Consider the following 15,264-nt stretch of genomic DNA (forward strand, 5'->3'; position numbering starts at 1 on the left):
AGCGATAAACTTCAGAATGTTCTAGAGTTGCCATAAGTGCCAGCGCAGGTATATAAGGGCGCCGCCACCGCGAGGTGAGTTAGTTACAAGTCAGCAAGCTACAAGTAAACTGAGCAGAGAAGCGAGTTGCGAATAAGCAAGCTATAAGTTTAATTGTGTTAACAAGTAGTAAAGCGTTGTAATTGCTTTAACAAGTGTTGTAGTGTTTTTACTGTATTAGCAAGTATTGTAAAATTGTTTGTTGTACAATAGAGTTAATTGTACTACCATTTGGTCATCGTTAGCCTTTATTTAACAATCCAGCGATACGAACCGGAAGATTTGGGAAATCCGGACGAGGGTTCAAGGATAATCGTAACAGTATTTTAAAAAGGTTTTTCTTATCCAAAACTTTTCAATTGTATAAAATGCCAAATCGGGGGAAAATGCACCAAACAGAAAATAAATAGCCAAATTAATCACCAGTGGCAACTGTTGTTGTTGTTATTGTAGCGGCCACTAAGCCCCGTTCGGGGCGGTTCATCCATCAACGTTGTCGTCAATTTCAGCTAGGGGGAGGCCCATGAAGTGTGCTACTTCCACAGGGGCTGTCCATAGGGACAGGGGCGTTAGCTGAGTGGGGTTCTCAGGGCAGTTCGTAAAGATGCCTCCTGACGAGCCGTGGCGAGGGCTCGTCCGCGAGCAGTTGTCCGCTGGGATGGCCGCTGGTGGCTGAGGAAGCTTTGAGAAGTAATAATTAAACAGTAGCGGGGACAGGGCACCACCCTGTGGTACCCCCTGTTTAATTTTACCTGGCTTGCTAGTTTTGTCTCTAAAAATTACTGACGAGTGTCGACCACTCAGGTAATTCGCCGAGTGAGGACGCCTCTATATCTTCTAGTAGCGTTGAATGACTGCCAGTGTCGAACGCCTTGGACAGGTCCAACGCTACTAGAATAGTTCTCTCACAGGGGCGGTTTAGGCCACGAGATATCTGAGTGTTTATGTCGTTAAGTGCTGTTGTTGTGCTATGCACTTTACGGAACCCATGATGATGCTTCGCTGAGGTCAGGTGGTTCGTAAAGTACGGGAGCAGCAGGGCCTCGAGTGTATTCGCCGGGAAAGGAGACTCTTTTGTTGGCTGGTTTCCCCGGTTTGAGCAGTGGGACCGCTCTCCCCATTTTCCAGATGTCTGGAATGACGAGAGTGGCCATAGACAGGTTGAGGACCTCCGTTAGGTACGCTACTCCCGCAACTGTGCAAGTGATCAGCTGTTTCGAAGGTTGCAAGTTTTTGCAAATTTTGCGTTCTCGTACTTCTGTTTGTCCTCTCAATACGAGTACACACCTATATTTGCAAATTTTATTATTAATGCTAGTATACAACGAAAAAGTGAGTAAATTTATTAAGCACAAGGTTTGTTGAGTTTATTTACGTTAATTTACTATTAATCTCGAGTTTGTTTACTTTAGTTGCGTTCCAGATGCTTCACGATTTGCAGGTTTTTACAGGAAGCCGTTCCAGGTGACCACCTACCATAATGGAGAAAACAGCTGCTCCTGCAAATCCTGTAAAACCTGCAAATCGTGAAGCATCTGAATTTTGTGCGCAACTTTTTACTATTTTCAAATTCGAAACGCTGTAGCTCCAACTCAAGCGGTCGCAGTTTAATCTGGTTAATTTTTTTAATTGTAATTATTACCGATTTTAATTCGCTTACTTACATTTTTCTTCGTTCACTAACGTTTAAAATTTTCCTCTGATCATTTACATTTATATTTTTGTTTTTCTTTTTTGTTCTTTTTCTATTCCACTGGCTTTTACCTGATCGGAATATTTCCGATCAAAAAATTTCCGCTACTTGGAATGAAGAACATCAAACTTCCAATAGAGTTCCAATTCGAAGCTTATCGAAATGTAGAACAAGGCGGAATCGAAAATAACTTCCGATTGTCAGAATGCAGAACACCAACTCTCGGAAACAAATCCGGTTCCGATTCGAACAGGTTGCCAGGTGGTCGCTTTTGCTACGAAAACACAAAAGCAAATGAACACAATGGACGAGGTAAGAATGAAACGTAACTAGCGATATAAGTTAAATAATAGCCGTCATCGATTCGTCACTTCGCTGCTTGCTATGTTTGAGTTCCGGTCGCTTAACGAAAAATTTTGCATGTGAAAGCAACAACAAAGTTAGCTAGCACGGATAGACGATAGCAAGTTTGGTTGTACCTCATTGGACGCGTTCATAAGTCGTAGCTGTTGGGTAACCGTTGGCTGTTTGTCTTAGAAACGCACAGTTGAGTAGTTACCCTCAGCCCAACAGTTGGCAACTTTCCGCTATTTTTTCCAGCGGAAAATTTGTACGCTACCTGAACTCAACGTGTTGGGCTTAGCTTAAGCAGCTGATCTAAAAGACTTACGCCCCTTATATTAAATTTAACGCCGCTTTGTTAGGTGGCAGTTGCAAACAAATTTTTTATATTTTATATTACTGACGTGATAAAGTAACTACAATATTTTATAATAATACTACGTTTCTATATATATGTTTTTAAGATGTTTGCTATATAATTTTACACTGTTTAATTCATTGTAACATTGAACGATTTTTCAACACGGCGCAACTATTTCTATTTGTTGCAATTTCATTTGTTTACATTTATCAGCTGTTCATCAATCCGTTTCTAAGACGTAATTGTAGGGTTCAACAGTTGCCAGCAGTTTCGTAGCAGATGAGCTAAACAGCTACGTCTTATGAACGCGACCATTGAGTTCGTTCGTTTCGCCACTCGCTAACTGTTGGCGAATCGATGACGGCTAATAAACAATTTTATGAAATTATTTACCAAAGTGCGTTTATGAAAGAATGCGGATAAACTGATAAATTTAAGCAATTTATCACTTTATTACTTTAGATGAAGACTCCTAATGTGACCATGCTTTTTGTAACTCCGGAAACATTAGTCCACGACTGTATGTGCATATCTTTACCTTTTTCATTTCCGGTAAAAACTGAGACTGCTTTTACACAGTTCAAGTATTGAATTCAATTCTGCTCGCATGTGAAAGAGAGCGGGTGAGAAGAAAAGGGACGAGTACACATGCGTCTATACCGTCAAGTCGTTTCAACTTTCTTGCTTGCTTTTGGCATTTTCGTTACTTCCCATTTAAAGAACCAAAAACTTGAATTCAACGTATTAAAGCAAATAGAAAACACAAAAGAGAATGAGCAAGAATTGCTTTAAAGTACTTGAATCATGAACCAAAAATACAAGATCACGCCTTCTTCTTAGTAGCCCGTTATAATCGCATTTAGTAAAAAAATTGGGCGACTTTGACATTAGCCGTTTGCTTACATTTGTTCGTTGTTTACAATTTGGTGGTGGCTTTTTACTGCAATTTTCTTAATTTTCGCTTGTGACAACGAGTGCACACATAAGGTAAAGAATAATTTAACACATCGACATGATTTATAGAAGAATTTGCATAATAAAAATGATTATTCATGCGTTCACACAATTACGCTGTTTTTTTTGTTCTCTTCGTTGTTTACTTCTTCCAACATAGATGGCGTCGAGATTTCAACAGCTAGAAAATAACTTTTTCTTTCTTTCGGTAAGGCGTGATCTTGTGTCTTTCGTTCATGTACTTGAATCATGTAAATCGGGTGTGAGTGTATAAACAACAAGGAGCTTGAAATTATATTTTACAGTATGGGATGCAAATATCTTTACAGTAAAGTTGATTTAATTTTTTACATTCATAATTAATTATTAGATATTGTCATGCATACATATGTATTTACATACATATGTTAAATAATTTAATAATTTGGTGTTTTACTCTCCAATTTTTTTACTCTCCACATGTGAAATGCCGCTTGCGCCTATTTTGTTTCGGTCCGCAATTCTTCCTCATAGTTGGCAACGCGATTAGTATGTTGATGAAAAAATGAAATTACGATCAGCAGGCATAGCAGAAAATTTTAGTGGCTAAAAAATTAATCAAATAAAAATTTTGTAATAAATTGTGCAATTATTTAAATGACAAATAGCTGCTGCAAACCAAGAATTTAGATAAATACTTACATAGAAATACAAAACGCATAATAGGAACACTAAGTATACTTTCAAGGTGATGGAACTGTCTGAAGTGATGCACGGCACCCCTCTGCTTATGATAAGATTTATGCTTGATTGCTAAACGCTCGAGAAAATTACCTAAAGTCAAATACCAACGGGTAGTGCAAGTTGAAACTCCATCTCTCTTCACTTCTAAATCACCTGATTGTGGCGCATGTACGAAGTAGAGTAGTTCCTGGAGCAACACAAAGGATACACAAATACAACAATTTAGTTAAAATGTAATCTGGTTGGGGCGCTCTGCATACGTAAGTGGAGCGCATGGTTTTAAAGGAAACCAAAAGAAATCGCATTAAAAAAAGCATCTAACCTTCAAACGACTGTGTATCCAATTCTAGTCCTGAAATCAAAAAAAAAACGAAACCTACATATGTATACCCTATGGTTAATGCGCGAGGGTGTCAACTAATCATTGGATGCACACTTGCCATGGAAATACAAATAAAACAGCAATCCACAATTGAATGTAGCATCATTAACAACAATAATATCAAGAAAAGTAACGTAGGGGAGTCCCTGTTGGCCTCTACCACGAGCTCAGTGACTATCAATAATAGCATTTTAATGCCACCTTTAGGCACCAAGCAGTTGGCAAACCACCAGAAATTGCAAGTAATTAACGAGGCTAACATAACAAAAATGGATGTAGAGACCACGGATGGCGAAGTGTCAGTTCTTTTGGCTAATAAGAACTTTCACTACGATGCACTGTCCAATCCGGAAGAGACATACGAAGATGCCGACATAGAATGTAGCGATGTTGGAGTAGCCAATTTTGTGGCTGCTAGTGAAGCTAAAGAATTACTGAGTGAACAACCAAATCCACAGGTAACGTGGCTAGACAGTGAACAAATTGATGCGCTCGATTTGACAACATTGGATATAGGAAATATGTTCTTCAATCGAGTTGACAGTGCAGAGATAATCTATCAAAAGAAAAAGAAAGAAATTAAAATGGTTGGAAAGTATGTAATGGGTGATGTGCTGGGTGAGGGTTCGTATGGAAAAGTGAAAGAAGTACTGGACTCCGAAAATCTTTGCCGGCGGGCAGTGAAGATATTAACGAAGCGAAAATTGAGACGCATTCCTAATGGGGAGCAAAATGTGCAGCGAGAAATACAATTGCTGCGAAATCTACAGCACAAAAATGTGGTAGCGCTCTTGGACGTTTTGTACAATGAAGAAAAGCAAAAGATGTACATGATTATGGAGTACTGTGTGGGGGGACTGCAGGTACTTAAATCATATCGCTCATTGACTTCAATAGTGTTACAACTCAAGAAAACGGCTTTAAAGTCTTGAATTTAGTGAAATACATGTTGGTAATCGACATGAAATTTTTAAGCAACATAGAGTAACAGGTAGAGATAATTTCTACATACCCAACACAAAATTTATTTTATTTTTTTATTATGACACTATTGAAGTAAATGAGCGACATGTATATACAGTATAGCAGAATTTAAATACAGTGCCGGACAAAAGTATTGGCACAGAGAATTTTTCGCAATATATGCAAAGTTTTTTATTCTAATTTATTTTCAATATTTTTTAATAAAAATATAGTTCGTACTTCACCAAAAAACATAAAAACAAAATCTCTAAACTTTGTGCAAAACTCAGGAAAATTCAATAAATTTGCATACTAATTTGTAACTTCTTATTCAGATTTTTTAGAGAAATTCTAAGTATGTAGTTTTATAGCCCAACTAATTTTAGTATAACAAAGTGCAGGTCTGAAGTATCTAAAAAATTGCGTTGATTTTTGGACATTTTTTAGTAGAAGGTGTTGCACATTTTCTCCATACAAAAAATAATTGTCGAACATACTTTGTACGGAAGAACCTAACTGAAAAAAAATTGCCAAAAATCAATGCGATTTTTAGCACATTCAAGCTTGCACTTTGTTATACTAAAATTAGTTGAGCTATAAAACTGCATACTTAGAATTTTTCTAAAAAATCTGAATAGAAAGTTGCAAATAAGTATGCAAATTTATTGAATTTTCCTGAGTTTTGCACAAAATTTAGAGATTTAGTTTTTATGTTTTTTGGTGTAGGACGAACAATATATTTATAAAAAATTATCGAAAATAAATTAGAATAAAAACTTCAGATATTGCGAAAAATTCTCTGTGCCAATACTTTTGTCCGGCACTGTATATCATACAACATCATGCTCTTGAGTTTAAAATTAATACTTAATAATTACTTTTTTCTAGGAACTGGTTGAAAGCGCACCCGAAAAGAAACTACCTCTATTCCAGGCACATCGCTACTTCTGCCAACTAATCAGCGGCTTAGAATATCTTCATGGTTGTCGCATTATACACAAAGATATAAAGCCTGGAAATCTGCTGCTCTCCCTTGAACAAATACTGAAAATTTCTGATTTTGGCGTTGCTGAGCAGTTAGACCTATTTGCGATGGACGATACATGCACGACCGGTCAGGGATCGCCTGCTTTTCAACCGCCAGAAATTGCCAATGGACACGAGTCCTTCTCCGGCACCAAGGTAGACATTTGGAGCTGTGGTATTACGCTGTAAGTGCTTTACATTTTTATTATGGGTCAGAAAGTAAGTTTTTCTTCTTTAATCTCGGCTAGCTATAACATATGTACAGGTCAATATCCTTTCGAAGGCGATAACATTTATAGGCTCTTTGAGAATATTGGACGCGGGCAGTGGCAGGCGCCAGATTGGTTGTTCAAATTAAACGCACAGTTAGCCGGACTTATATTGGGTATGCTGCAGGCTGACCCAGCTAAACGATACACTATACAACAAATACGCTGCGATCCGTAAGTATACAAGATTTGTCCACAGTTGCACCACATTTTTTTTTTATATGTACATTCATATAGTTGGTTCATATCGGCACCAGAAGAAAAGGGTCCACCGATACCCATTCCGCCACTTAAACATGATATATATCGCCGCTCCACGGTACTGCCTTATTTAGATGCTTACCACTATGAAACCGAACGTGATTTAGAAGAGGTCTATTTTACTGAACATGATCTGAATCGTGAGTACGCACTATGCCTATAGGTATTGAAACAAATTTATGCACATTTATGTTTTAATCTTCTAGGTGAGCTTGCTCGCCAAGCAGCTGCAGCAGCCGCTGAAATCAAAGCACAACAGCAACAAAAACAGTTGGCGGCTGCAAATTCAACGGGTGCTTCAACAAGTGCAGCTGCGTCAATATCGAACAGCATCAATAAGGAAAAAAAGTCCTCGTCATTGAAAAGGCGCGCCAAAAAACTGACATCTTGTATATCTGTAAAAAAGCTCTCAAATTGCCGACCATCTTAATGAGTGGAGGTGATTGTCACAAGAGTAGGCGCCCATGCGCAGTACACGTAGTCATTGGAGTTACGTAGTTTAATTATTGCATATGAAAATTGAGAAGTTTCAACTCTAAACAATTCATTCGCGGTTGAATGTCAAGTCAGTTAGCCTTATTAGTGCAGCTTGCCGAGGTGAGGGGAATAAGTATTAGCTAGTTCTCTCGCTGCCAAATGCAAGCCACACTCCAACATAATTTATAGAATACTACTTATCTTTAATTTGGAGTACTTTATTAATTTGCGTTGTTTCGCTGGTATCTATTACTAAAAAAAAAGAGTTTTTGATTTTACTGTATTATTCGCGTTTGAATTTTTGTTGCATAATTTTTAGTTAGTACATAAATTTTATTTAATATCTTATTTGAAATATACTCCTTACCTCCTTTTGTTATTTTTCTTTTACTGTCTCGCATGTAAAACAGTAAAAGATGTGCAAATTAAGTGAACCAATCAAAATTTTGTTTATCGTCAAAAATATAACAAGTGCGTATAATATTTGGAAATGCAAACATGCATAGAATAAGTACCAAATGCCAAAACTCCACTTATCAATCTGACGTAAGTTGTTTTGTACGCCAATAACATGTGCAATCGCAAATTCAATCTCACACATTGTAAAACATTTTTGAAACTTATAAATTATACAAGAAAAAATCCATTTTTGAGAATACATACATATAAATGACAATTTAAATTTACACACATAAAATGCATGTAAATAAACGTTAAATGCATACATTTCCTACCGACAATACAAAAATTAAATACACTGTCTTCGTTTTTGTTTTAACTGAAAACTTAAAAATCTTATTTATTATGGATTATGTGAATGGTGTAAACCAAATGCCTAGACAGGAAAAATAATTTTTTTTCCACATTTTTAACACTTGAAAAATATAAATAAATAAATTGTTGTAAATGAAAGGTGAAGTTTTTCGCTTTATTTGGGATTATCCCGATAAAATTACTTTTAAAGTTGTATTTTGAATTCAAGCAGAATATTCAATCACGCCTTAATAATTTCTACCTCTCCTTTACTCATTGCTGATTCCGCTAAGTTGGCTTGAGTAGTATCCGAATCATTCAGTTCGGGCATAATGAACATTTGGTAATAATGCTGTCCAAGTTTAGTTAGTTTTTTCTGCATTAAATTGCGTAACGTGTCCACATATTGTGGAGGAGTCCTCGACATATGCGGGTTGCGCCAATGCAAATCATTGTTATCAACATGAAACAGCGCTGGTGAGGGAACGTGATCTTTAAGGTAGTTCCAAACACACTCTTTTAGCAGCAAAGCAATCTGTGAATAAGGAAACCTCAAGTAAACAACGCAAATAATTGCTTCAAAAGCCTATCGTCACCTCTGGTGGTTCAAAGTGTTTAATTATTACATGCAAATTGGAAAGCGGTGGCGGTAGCAACTGTCCCATCGCCAACAATTGCAACAGTTTCTTAGTGCAATGCATTAGTTCGTCATTGGGATCGAATGGCTGGAATTTGTTAACTGCAATAAACATTAGTAGTTAGTAGAAATCTAAAACACATTTGCTGCATTACCATTTTTGGCGCGCCATTGGTGCAAGCAAGTGGCGCACATTGCACGCAAGAGTACCGACGAGAAGCATAGCGCCGGCCGATGTGCTGCTATGAAGCCCAGCAATGCCCATAGCACAGGGGATGTGCTAAAGGCGCGTCTTATCATTAAATCGCGCTCCATTGTCACTTTCGTGAATTCTTCATCGGGGAACGGCAGGCCATTGTACATAACATCCGTTGAGACCATTTCGACAAGCATTAGTGATATCATCGAATAACCTTCAACGGAATTTTGTTTGTCCGCTACTGTGCAACAAGCATCCAGCGCTTTGAGTAGCAGCGTTTGTGTTTCAGCTGGGCAACCTTTCTGATCTTTTGCTATGCAATCAGAGCGCAATCCTCGACCAATAACTCCGGCATGCAAAACTGTACGATTGGCATTTGGACCTAAGCTGTGACGTTGATTTTGAAGCAATACCATTTCATGTTCGGGTATATCAAGTTGGTTCGCCTCTGGCTCTTCGTATTGACCAAATAGGTAGCCATAATAGAAGAGTGCTCCTTCAACCAACTCGCGTATGCAAGCGCTGCGTGCAGCTTTCCGTGCAGAACATTGCCGGGCTAGCAACAAGTAGGCTCGGTTCACTGCTGCCGAGCGGGATATATGGCCTTTGAAATGTACACACAAAAATGGCAAATTAATTATTTTAAATAATTTTATAAACTAGATAGAAACAGGATATTTACTTTTCTCAGTGAGTGCCAAAAAGAAATATCTAACGCTTAATATTGACAGTTTCAACACCTGTACGGAAAAGGCTTAATTAGTACTAGGTAATATCACCGGAAAGGCGTATATTTCTACCTCTGTGGTACGCATAACTGCGCCTTTTAATCCAGCTTCAATTGTATTGAGCAAATCGATGATGGTATGCGCTAAAATGCGCCGCTTTGTATCCGTTTCTTCTTCTTCGCCATCGTCGGTATCGAAAAGTGGTATTCCGATTATAACTTTCGTATCATTTTCGGCATTGTCTACATCCATTGATTCCGCGCCGACATCCGCACCAATGGTTTTTTTCTTTTTTCTTTCACTATTAAACTCGTTATTTTGTTTATTGCTATTTTGTCCTACCTCTTCTTCTAATTTATTCATACGTAGGATGACTTTAGTTACAGTAACCTCTAGAATTTGTAAAATTTTTGGTAGACAATCGTTGAGCACATTAGGCAGCAAGCTCTGCTTCATATACTGGAATGTATGCCTTTTTTGCATTCTGGGAAGCATGCAACACACAATGTTCTACATTTTAATTTAGAACCCGAAAAAATAAATACTCACTTGGTTAGCATATTGAGGTTTTTGAATGTGTTCAGTGCTTCTGATTGATTTTCATTTGCCAAACGTGTGTGTTTAAATTGTTCCTGGAGCAACACAGCTTCCAGCACCATTTGCAGTCCGGGTTTAATGCTTGGAAATTCCACCACGCCACTTTGTCCACCGATAATACGAATTATCGCACCCAAGCCATTAGGATTGGCCAAATAGGATTTTCGTAATAGCTCCGAGATTGTCTGGTAGTAAATGTGTGAATGTTGTGTGGCTGAAAGCGAAGCAGCTGAAATGATGTTCACAGAAGGTAATAAAATATGAAAATAACTTACAAACAATCAATAGTAATCGCACTGCCGTTTGCTGTTGAAAAATGTTAGCGTTTAAGCAACTCTTCCAGAGTAAATATTTCGACTCTTCGGTAGCCAAATCATTCATTAGCGGGCACACCGTAGCATTTAGAACAACTTGCTCTAAGTCCTGCATTGTGTATTCTAGAAAATCTTGGCACCAAGCAAATTGTTCAGCCATTTGTGATACAGCAATGAGCACTTGTGCACCATTCGACTTCAAACGCAAAGCCAAACTATTAAGTGAAGGCTGCATTTCCGCAAACATCTTGTTGCTCATCCAAAGGGGTGACTTTTGTATGATAGTTTGGCGTAGATCATCGTTATCTAAAGTAGCAGTGGGTGTTTAAATTTAATAAAAACAATTTTCTTCAAAATACATACACATTTCGAGAAATACAACAACTAGGTTCTGCAACAAAGCATCCGCAAAAGTTGCCATAACCAATAGAAATGGTATTATACATGCATCCAAAGTTTTCTTTGGATTAAAGCCATCTTTTAGGAGATCCGTCAAAGCTTGCTTTAACTCTTGCTCGTGGGCAAAGGATAAATAGTCCAAGATGCCCAACTCAGAATCAAAGCGGCAACGATAATCTTCAGCGAACCGTTTTAGGCTACACTGCAATATTTGCGATATAATGCTTAGGGGAAAGCAGCCACCAAGGCGCGCTACTACCCAGTCAAAACTAAGTGAGTAGCGCTGAAAGGCGGCTGAAATTAAAAATAGTTGTATTATAAGAAATCTACAGCATTCGGAACATTTTAATAAACAAACCTAGGAGAGTCTCTACGCATGACTCTTTTTCGGTATTGCTAAGTTTACGAAAACTTAAACTAATTAATGTAAGTAGACCACGCATTGCGCCGCAGTTCAGCCAATAATTGCAAGCCGCTACAATGGACATTTTCCTCTTCGTATATTTGTCTGATAATTTCCCCACCAAATCGAGACTCCACGAAGCAATTACTGGACCCCAAGCTGAAGGACCTTTGACAACCAAATTTTCCAAGGCCTCTTGCACTGCTGACCAGCTACTATCCTCAATGACCGTCGGCTGAGTGGGAACATTGCTTGTTGAGCTGGATCCACCACCACCTTGTTTGCCTTGCCTTATTGGCAATCCAGTGGCGTAGTCCACATTCGCATTGGCTACATAATTTTGCACGGCCACTTCTGCTACTAGCGAGAAATACTCGAATATAATTTCGCGAGCTGCCGGCAAGTCCTCGAGCAGATGAAAACTGCTGCGCAGCAATGAGGTGTTTGTGAGCTTCTTTTGATTGCCCCGATGACTCGTTACTGCCTGAACGAATTGCTTTAACTCCACCAGAACATGCTGCTTCAACATCTTTTAATATTTTACCTTTATACTTTCAACTAAACATTAGAAATGTAACAAATCAAGCAAATTGCGAATATATTGCCATTACATGCAGTTAGGCAAGTAAAAGATGCATCGATGTTTGCGAAACATCGATAGTTCGTCCATAATATTACGTTCTCATTGAGGCATAAAATCGATTTTATGGGAGTTTATCATGATCCAACTACACAAGATCTGACAAGATGAAGCAAAATAAAAAAGTAATTTACTGGCTGACGTTTGTAGTTTCGGCGCCATGTTATTTTCTTTGAAAAATTAACAAAGAATATGAAGACGAAGCATAAAGAGAAAATGCAAGCAATTTTGCAGCACATGTTTGTGCTAACCAAATTATTATTTTGCACGTGTTTTTGCCACCAATCACCGAACACTTCATTTTAATTACATTTGCACAAAAAAATTATTGAAAATCGCTTAAAAATCACTGAAATAAACCACCAACAAAATACACATAAAGAAAACAGAAATAGCAAGCTTCAAAATTACGAACGTCACACGCTTTTTTCTCAATTGCTATTACAAATGGCTGCTTCTCAACCGGTCAGATCTGTTCTAATTGGTTCATGGGAGTTTATCATTGAACACTACTCATAAACTCTCAGTTTAGCACTACACGCGTGCACTTCTTACTACTACACCACAACGGCCGCCGACCTAGCCTAGAGTTAAACATTTATAAAAACATAAAAAAAATCACATTAATGTATAGAATTTACAATAACAACCACGTGGACCTTTTTTGCAAAAGGCACAGAAGTCAAAATTTACAGATATCGGATGTTCGATAATTTTCCAAATAATAAACCCTTAATAGAATGGTTCATGAAAATTATTAAAAACGAAAATTTAAGGGCCGGTTACTCAATGTCTGGTTAACACTAATCTGCGGTTAAACATCGTTATCGACGTTACGGACTACCTGTTGTATGCATGGAGTCGAAGACGTCGATAAAGATGTTTAACCGCAGATTAGCGTTCACTCACTTTAGTGACTGTCAGTGAATGTGAGTGAATATGTTACGTTTTTGGTATAATATAACGACGCAAACTGACGCGAACGCTCTTTTTAGCTGTCAAAATATTCACTTGTTTCTGGGGTCGCGTTTGCTGGTTTTATTTCATTTTGATTGCTTGTGTTTGGTTATTTTCTATCGTTTTAATTCTTTTCAATAGTAGTGTTTTCGTATTCTCCAGCAAAAAAATATCCAGTAACTTGCCAGTAACCAAATTTCGGAGAGTAAGCCAATATTTGCTCCCAATGAGTGAAATATGCAAGAAAGTACAAAACGGAAAACCAGCAAGAAGTTGCTAGTTTTATGAACAGCTGATTAATTGGTTAGTTTCCGATGCAATTTTCTTAGAAAACTAGTATTTTCTATCTTATTATAAATTTAAATAGGTTTATTTCGTCAATTGCAACTCTAAAGGCACCACAAACAATTGTTTTGTTAATGTGAATAACATTAAGCACCATGCCATCAGCTGTTTTTCTTACTAGCAAATAGTTGCTATTAAAAATTTATCCAGTAAAACTTGAAAGTTCAGCTGTCATTTCTGCGCTCTCAATTTCCCCTCTTTTGCTAGTTTCTTGCAAGTTTTTGCGTACAAAACGACATCCAGTAAAAAACCAGTAAAATTAGTACTGGATTTACTGGATAGTGCATACGCGAACAGGGCTAATATGAGTTTGGAACAAGGGAAAATGTAAGTATATAACTATTTTAGCAAATAACTATTGACAACAAAATAATTAAAGAAATATTTTCATTTTTCATGTATAAAAAAACGACAAATGAGCAATTTGACATTATTTCCCGAGAAATGGAAAGAAATGTCCAGATTGCAAGAGGCGCCCCGGTTTTTGGAGGAAGTCGTGCGCAATTCGAAGAAAAATGGGAGAAAATCTCGCTTAAATTAAACTCTGCTGGTCCACCACATAGAAGCGTTAACGAATGGAAGAAGGTAAGCAAACAAATTTCCTTACAAAATAAAATATATTCATAGTTTTGTATTGAAAAATATTTAACACATTAGGTATGAACCCACATGAGAAATCGGACGAAGAAGAAGATTTCAAAAAACTACTCACTTCTCCGCGAAACTGGAGGGGGACCGTTCAATGAATGTTCTTTGACACGATTGGAGCGAACCGTTGATAAAATTGTGAATCTGTCCAAATCAGCTGCTCCAAGTGGTCTTGATTTTGGTGTGGGACTTTCAGACAACGCCGTTCAACTTTCGTCCTCCCCTTCGCCTTCTCCACATTCGCCTACACATCCATCGTCCACCGAAGTACTACGCGCGCAAATTGAAGAAAATACACGACCAACAACATCATTGCTATTGGGTTCCAACTCAACCTCAGCACCACAACCCGCACAACATTGTATCCGGAAGACGCAAGCGGAAGAGGAATGACTTACTGGAACAGCAAGTTGAAAACCAAAACATGCTTTTGGATGTCCTGAAGTCGCACGTCGAAATGACGAGGAGGAAGGCTGAAGCTGTGGAGCGGCAGGGTGTTGCCTCAGAAAAGTTATGCCGGCTGATAGAATAACGAAGCCAAATTGTTTTGTCATTTTGAAAATTAACTTTTTATTTAATGTTTTACAATTTACAATCTTACTATGTTTATATTACATTATTATCATTTTCATTGTTGGTATTATTATTGTTATTCTTATTATTATTATAATTTATTTTTTATTTTTTTGTTCGTAGGAGAGGGAAATGCTTTATGCACTGGCCGGGGGCGCTAGTCTCTATACTACCTTCCCCGAGTGTGGGACCCACCCCCACCGAAGCGTGTTGGGCTACCCACTAAAACCCAAACTCCCACCGCCTGCGCAAGAATCCCGCATCTGGCACCGCAATTCTGCATGTCGGCAGATGCAGGAGCGCGCTGTTAGAGCCTTGGGGCTGCTCTTTTGCAGGGGCGTTTCATTCGGGTGTCCTCAGTAGACAACCGTCCTCTCGTTTGCAGCGGAGTACTAATTTAACGTATCTCACAACTGCTTCCCACTTTTCTGCGCTGGAGATCATTACCCCAACTATGTTCTTATTATTATTATTATTGTTATTCTTATTAATATTATAGTTATTCTTATCATTATTATTATTATTTTTTTATTTTTTTATTTTTATTTTTTTTCGTAGGAGAGGGAAATGCTTTATGCACT

General features: G+C 37.9%; 2 protein-coding genes across 4 annotated transcripts; one reads left to right on the top strand and one right to left on the bottom strand.

Annotated features, from left to right (window-relative positions):
* The first annotated feature begins 3,884 nt into the window (after nt 1-3,884).
* Nucleotides 3,885-7,944, top strand: LOC108377231 (serine/threonine-protein kinase stk11-like). Of its 2 annotated transcripts, none has more exons than XM_017633494.1 (5): nt 3,885-5,357; nt 6,346-6,668; nt 6,732-6,926; nt 6,990-7,157; nt 7,220-7,295. In XM_017633494.1, the coding sequence occupies exons 1-5, from the start codon at nt 4,506-4,508 to the stop codon at nt 7,221-7,223; spliced, it is 1,542 nt and encodes a 513-aa protein (XP_017488983.1). In that variant the 5' UTR covers nt 3,885-4,505; the 3' UTR covers nt 7,224-7,295. The 2 variants fall into 2 exon arrangements, with proteins under 2 accessions (XP_017488983.1, XP_017488982.1); XM_017633493.1 differs by having other exon boundaries at nt 3,886-5,357; nt 6,990-7,153; nt 7,220-7,944.
* Nucleotides 7,464-12,522, bottom strand: omd (integrator complex subunit 5 omd). 2 transcript variants are annotated; one of them, XM_017633490.1, is made up of 10 exons: nt 12,412-12,522; nt 11,476-12,259; nt 11,082-11,411; nt 10,680-11,024; nt 10,357-10,618; nt 9,880-10,291; nt 9,762-9,819; nt 9,036-9,683; nt 8,840-8,982; nt 7,464-8,778 (listed from the first exon to the last, which is right to left on the bottom strand). In XM_017633490.1, the coding sequence occupies exons 2-10, from the start codon at nt 12,047-12,049 to the stop codon at nt 8,485-8,487; spliced, it is 3,066 nt and encodes a 1,021-aa protein (XP_017488979.1). In that variant the 5' UTR covers nt 12,050-12,259; nt 12,412-12,522; the 3' UTR covers nt 7,464-8,484. The 2 variants fall into 2 exon arrangements, with proteins under 2 accessions (XP_017488979.1, XP_017488980.1); XM_017633491.1 differs by lacking the exons at nt 11,082-11,411; nt 12,412-12,522 and having other exon boundaries at nt 11,476-12,302.
* Between the last annotated feature and the right edge of the window lie 2,742 nt (nt 12,523-15,264).

The sequence above is a fragment of the Rhagoletis zephyria genome, unplaced genomic scaffold, assembly GCF_001687245.7.
Source record: "Rhagoletis zephyria isolate East Lansing unplaced genomic scaffold, Rhagoletis_zephyria_1.1 Rzeph_scaffold_11719, whole genome shotgun sequence".
Taxonomy (NCBI): domain Eukaryota; kingdom Metazoa; phylum Arthropoda; class Insecta; order Diptera; family Tephritidae; genus Rhagoletis; species Rhagoletis zephyria.

Excerpts from the sequence above, each read along its gene's own strand:
- LOC108377231 (XM_017633493.1), top strand. The coding sequence starts at position 4,506 with ATGGTTAATGCGCGAGGGTGTCAACTAATCATTGGATGCACACTTGCC. Across the intron at positions 6,669-6,731 it reads TGGAGCTGTGGTATTACGCT|CTATAACATATGTACAGGTC; the intron begins GTAAGTGCTTTA and ends AATCTCGGCTAG. Across the intron at positions 7,154-7,219 it reads TACTGAACATGATCTGAATC|GTGAGCTTGCTCGCCAAGCA; the intron begins GTGAGTACGCAC and ends TTAATCTTCTAG.
- omd (XM_017633490.1), bottom strand. The coding sequence starts at position 12,049 with ATGTTGAAGCAGCATGTTCTGGTGGAGTTAAAGCAATTCGTTCAGGCA. Across the intron at positions 11,412-11,475 it reads ATGCGTAGAGACTCTCCTAG|CCGCCTTTCAGCGCTACTCA; the intron begins GTTTGTTTATTA and ends TTTTAATTTCAG. Across the intron at positions 8,983-9,035 it reads CCAATGGCGCGCCAAAAATG|TTAACAAATTCCAGCCATTC; the intron begins GTAATGCAGCAA and ends TGTTTATTGCAG.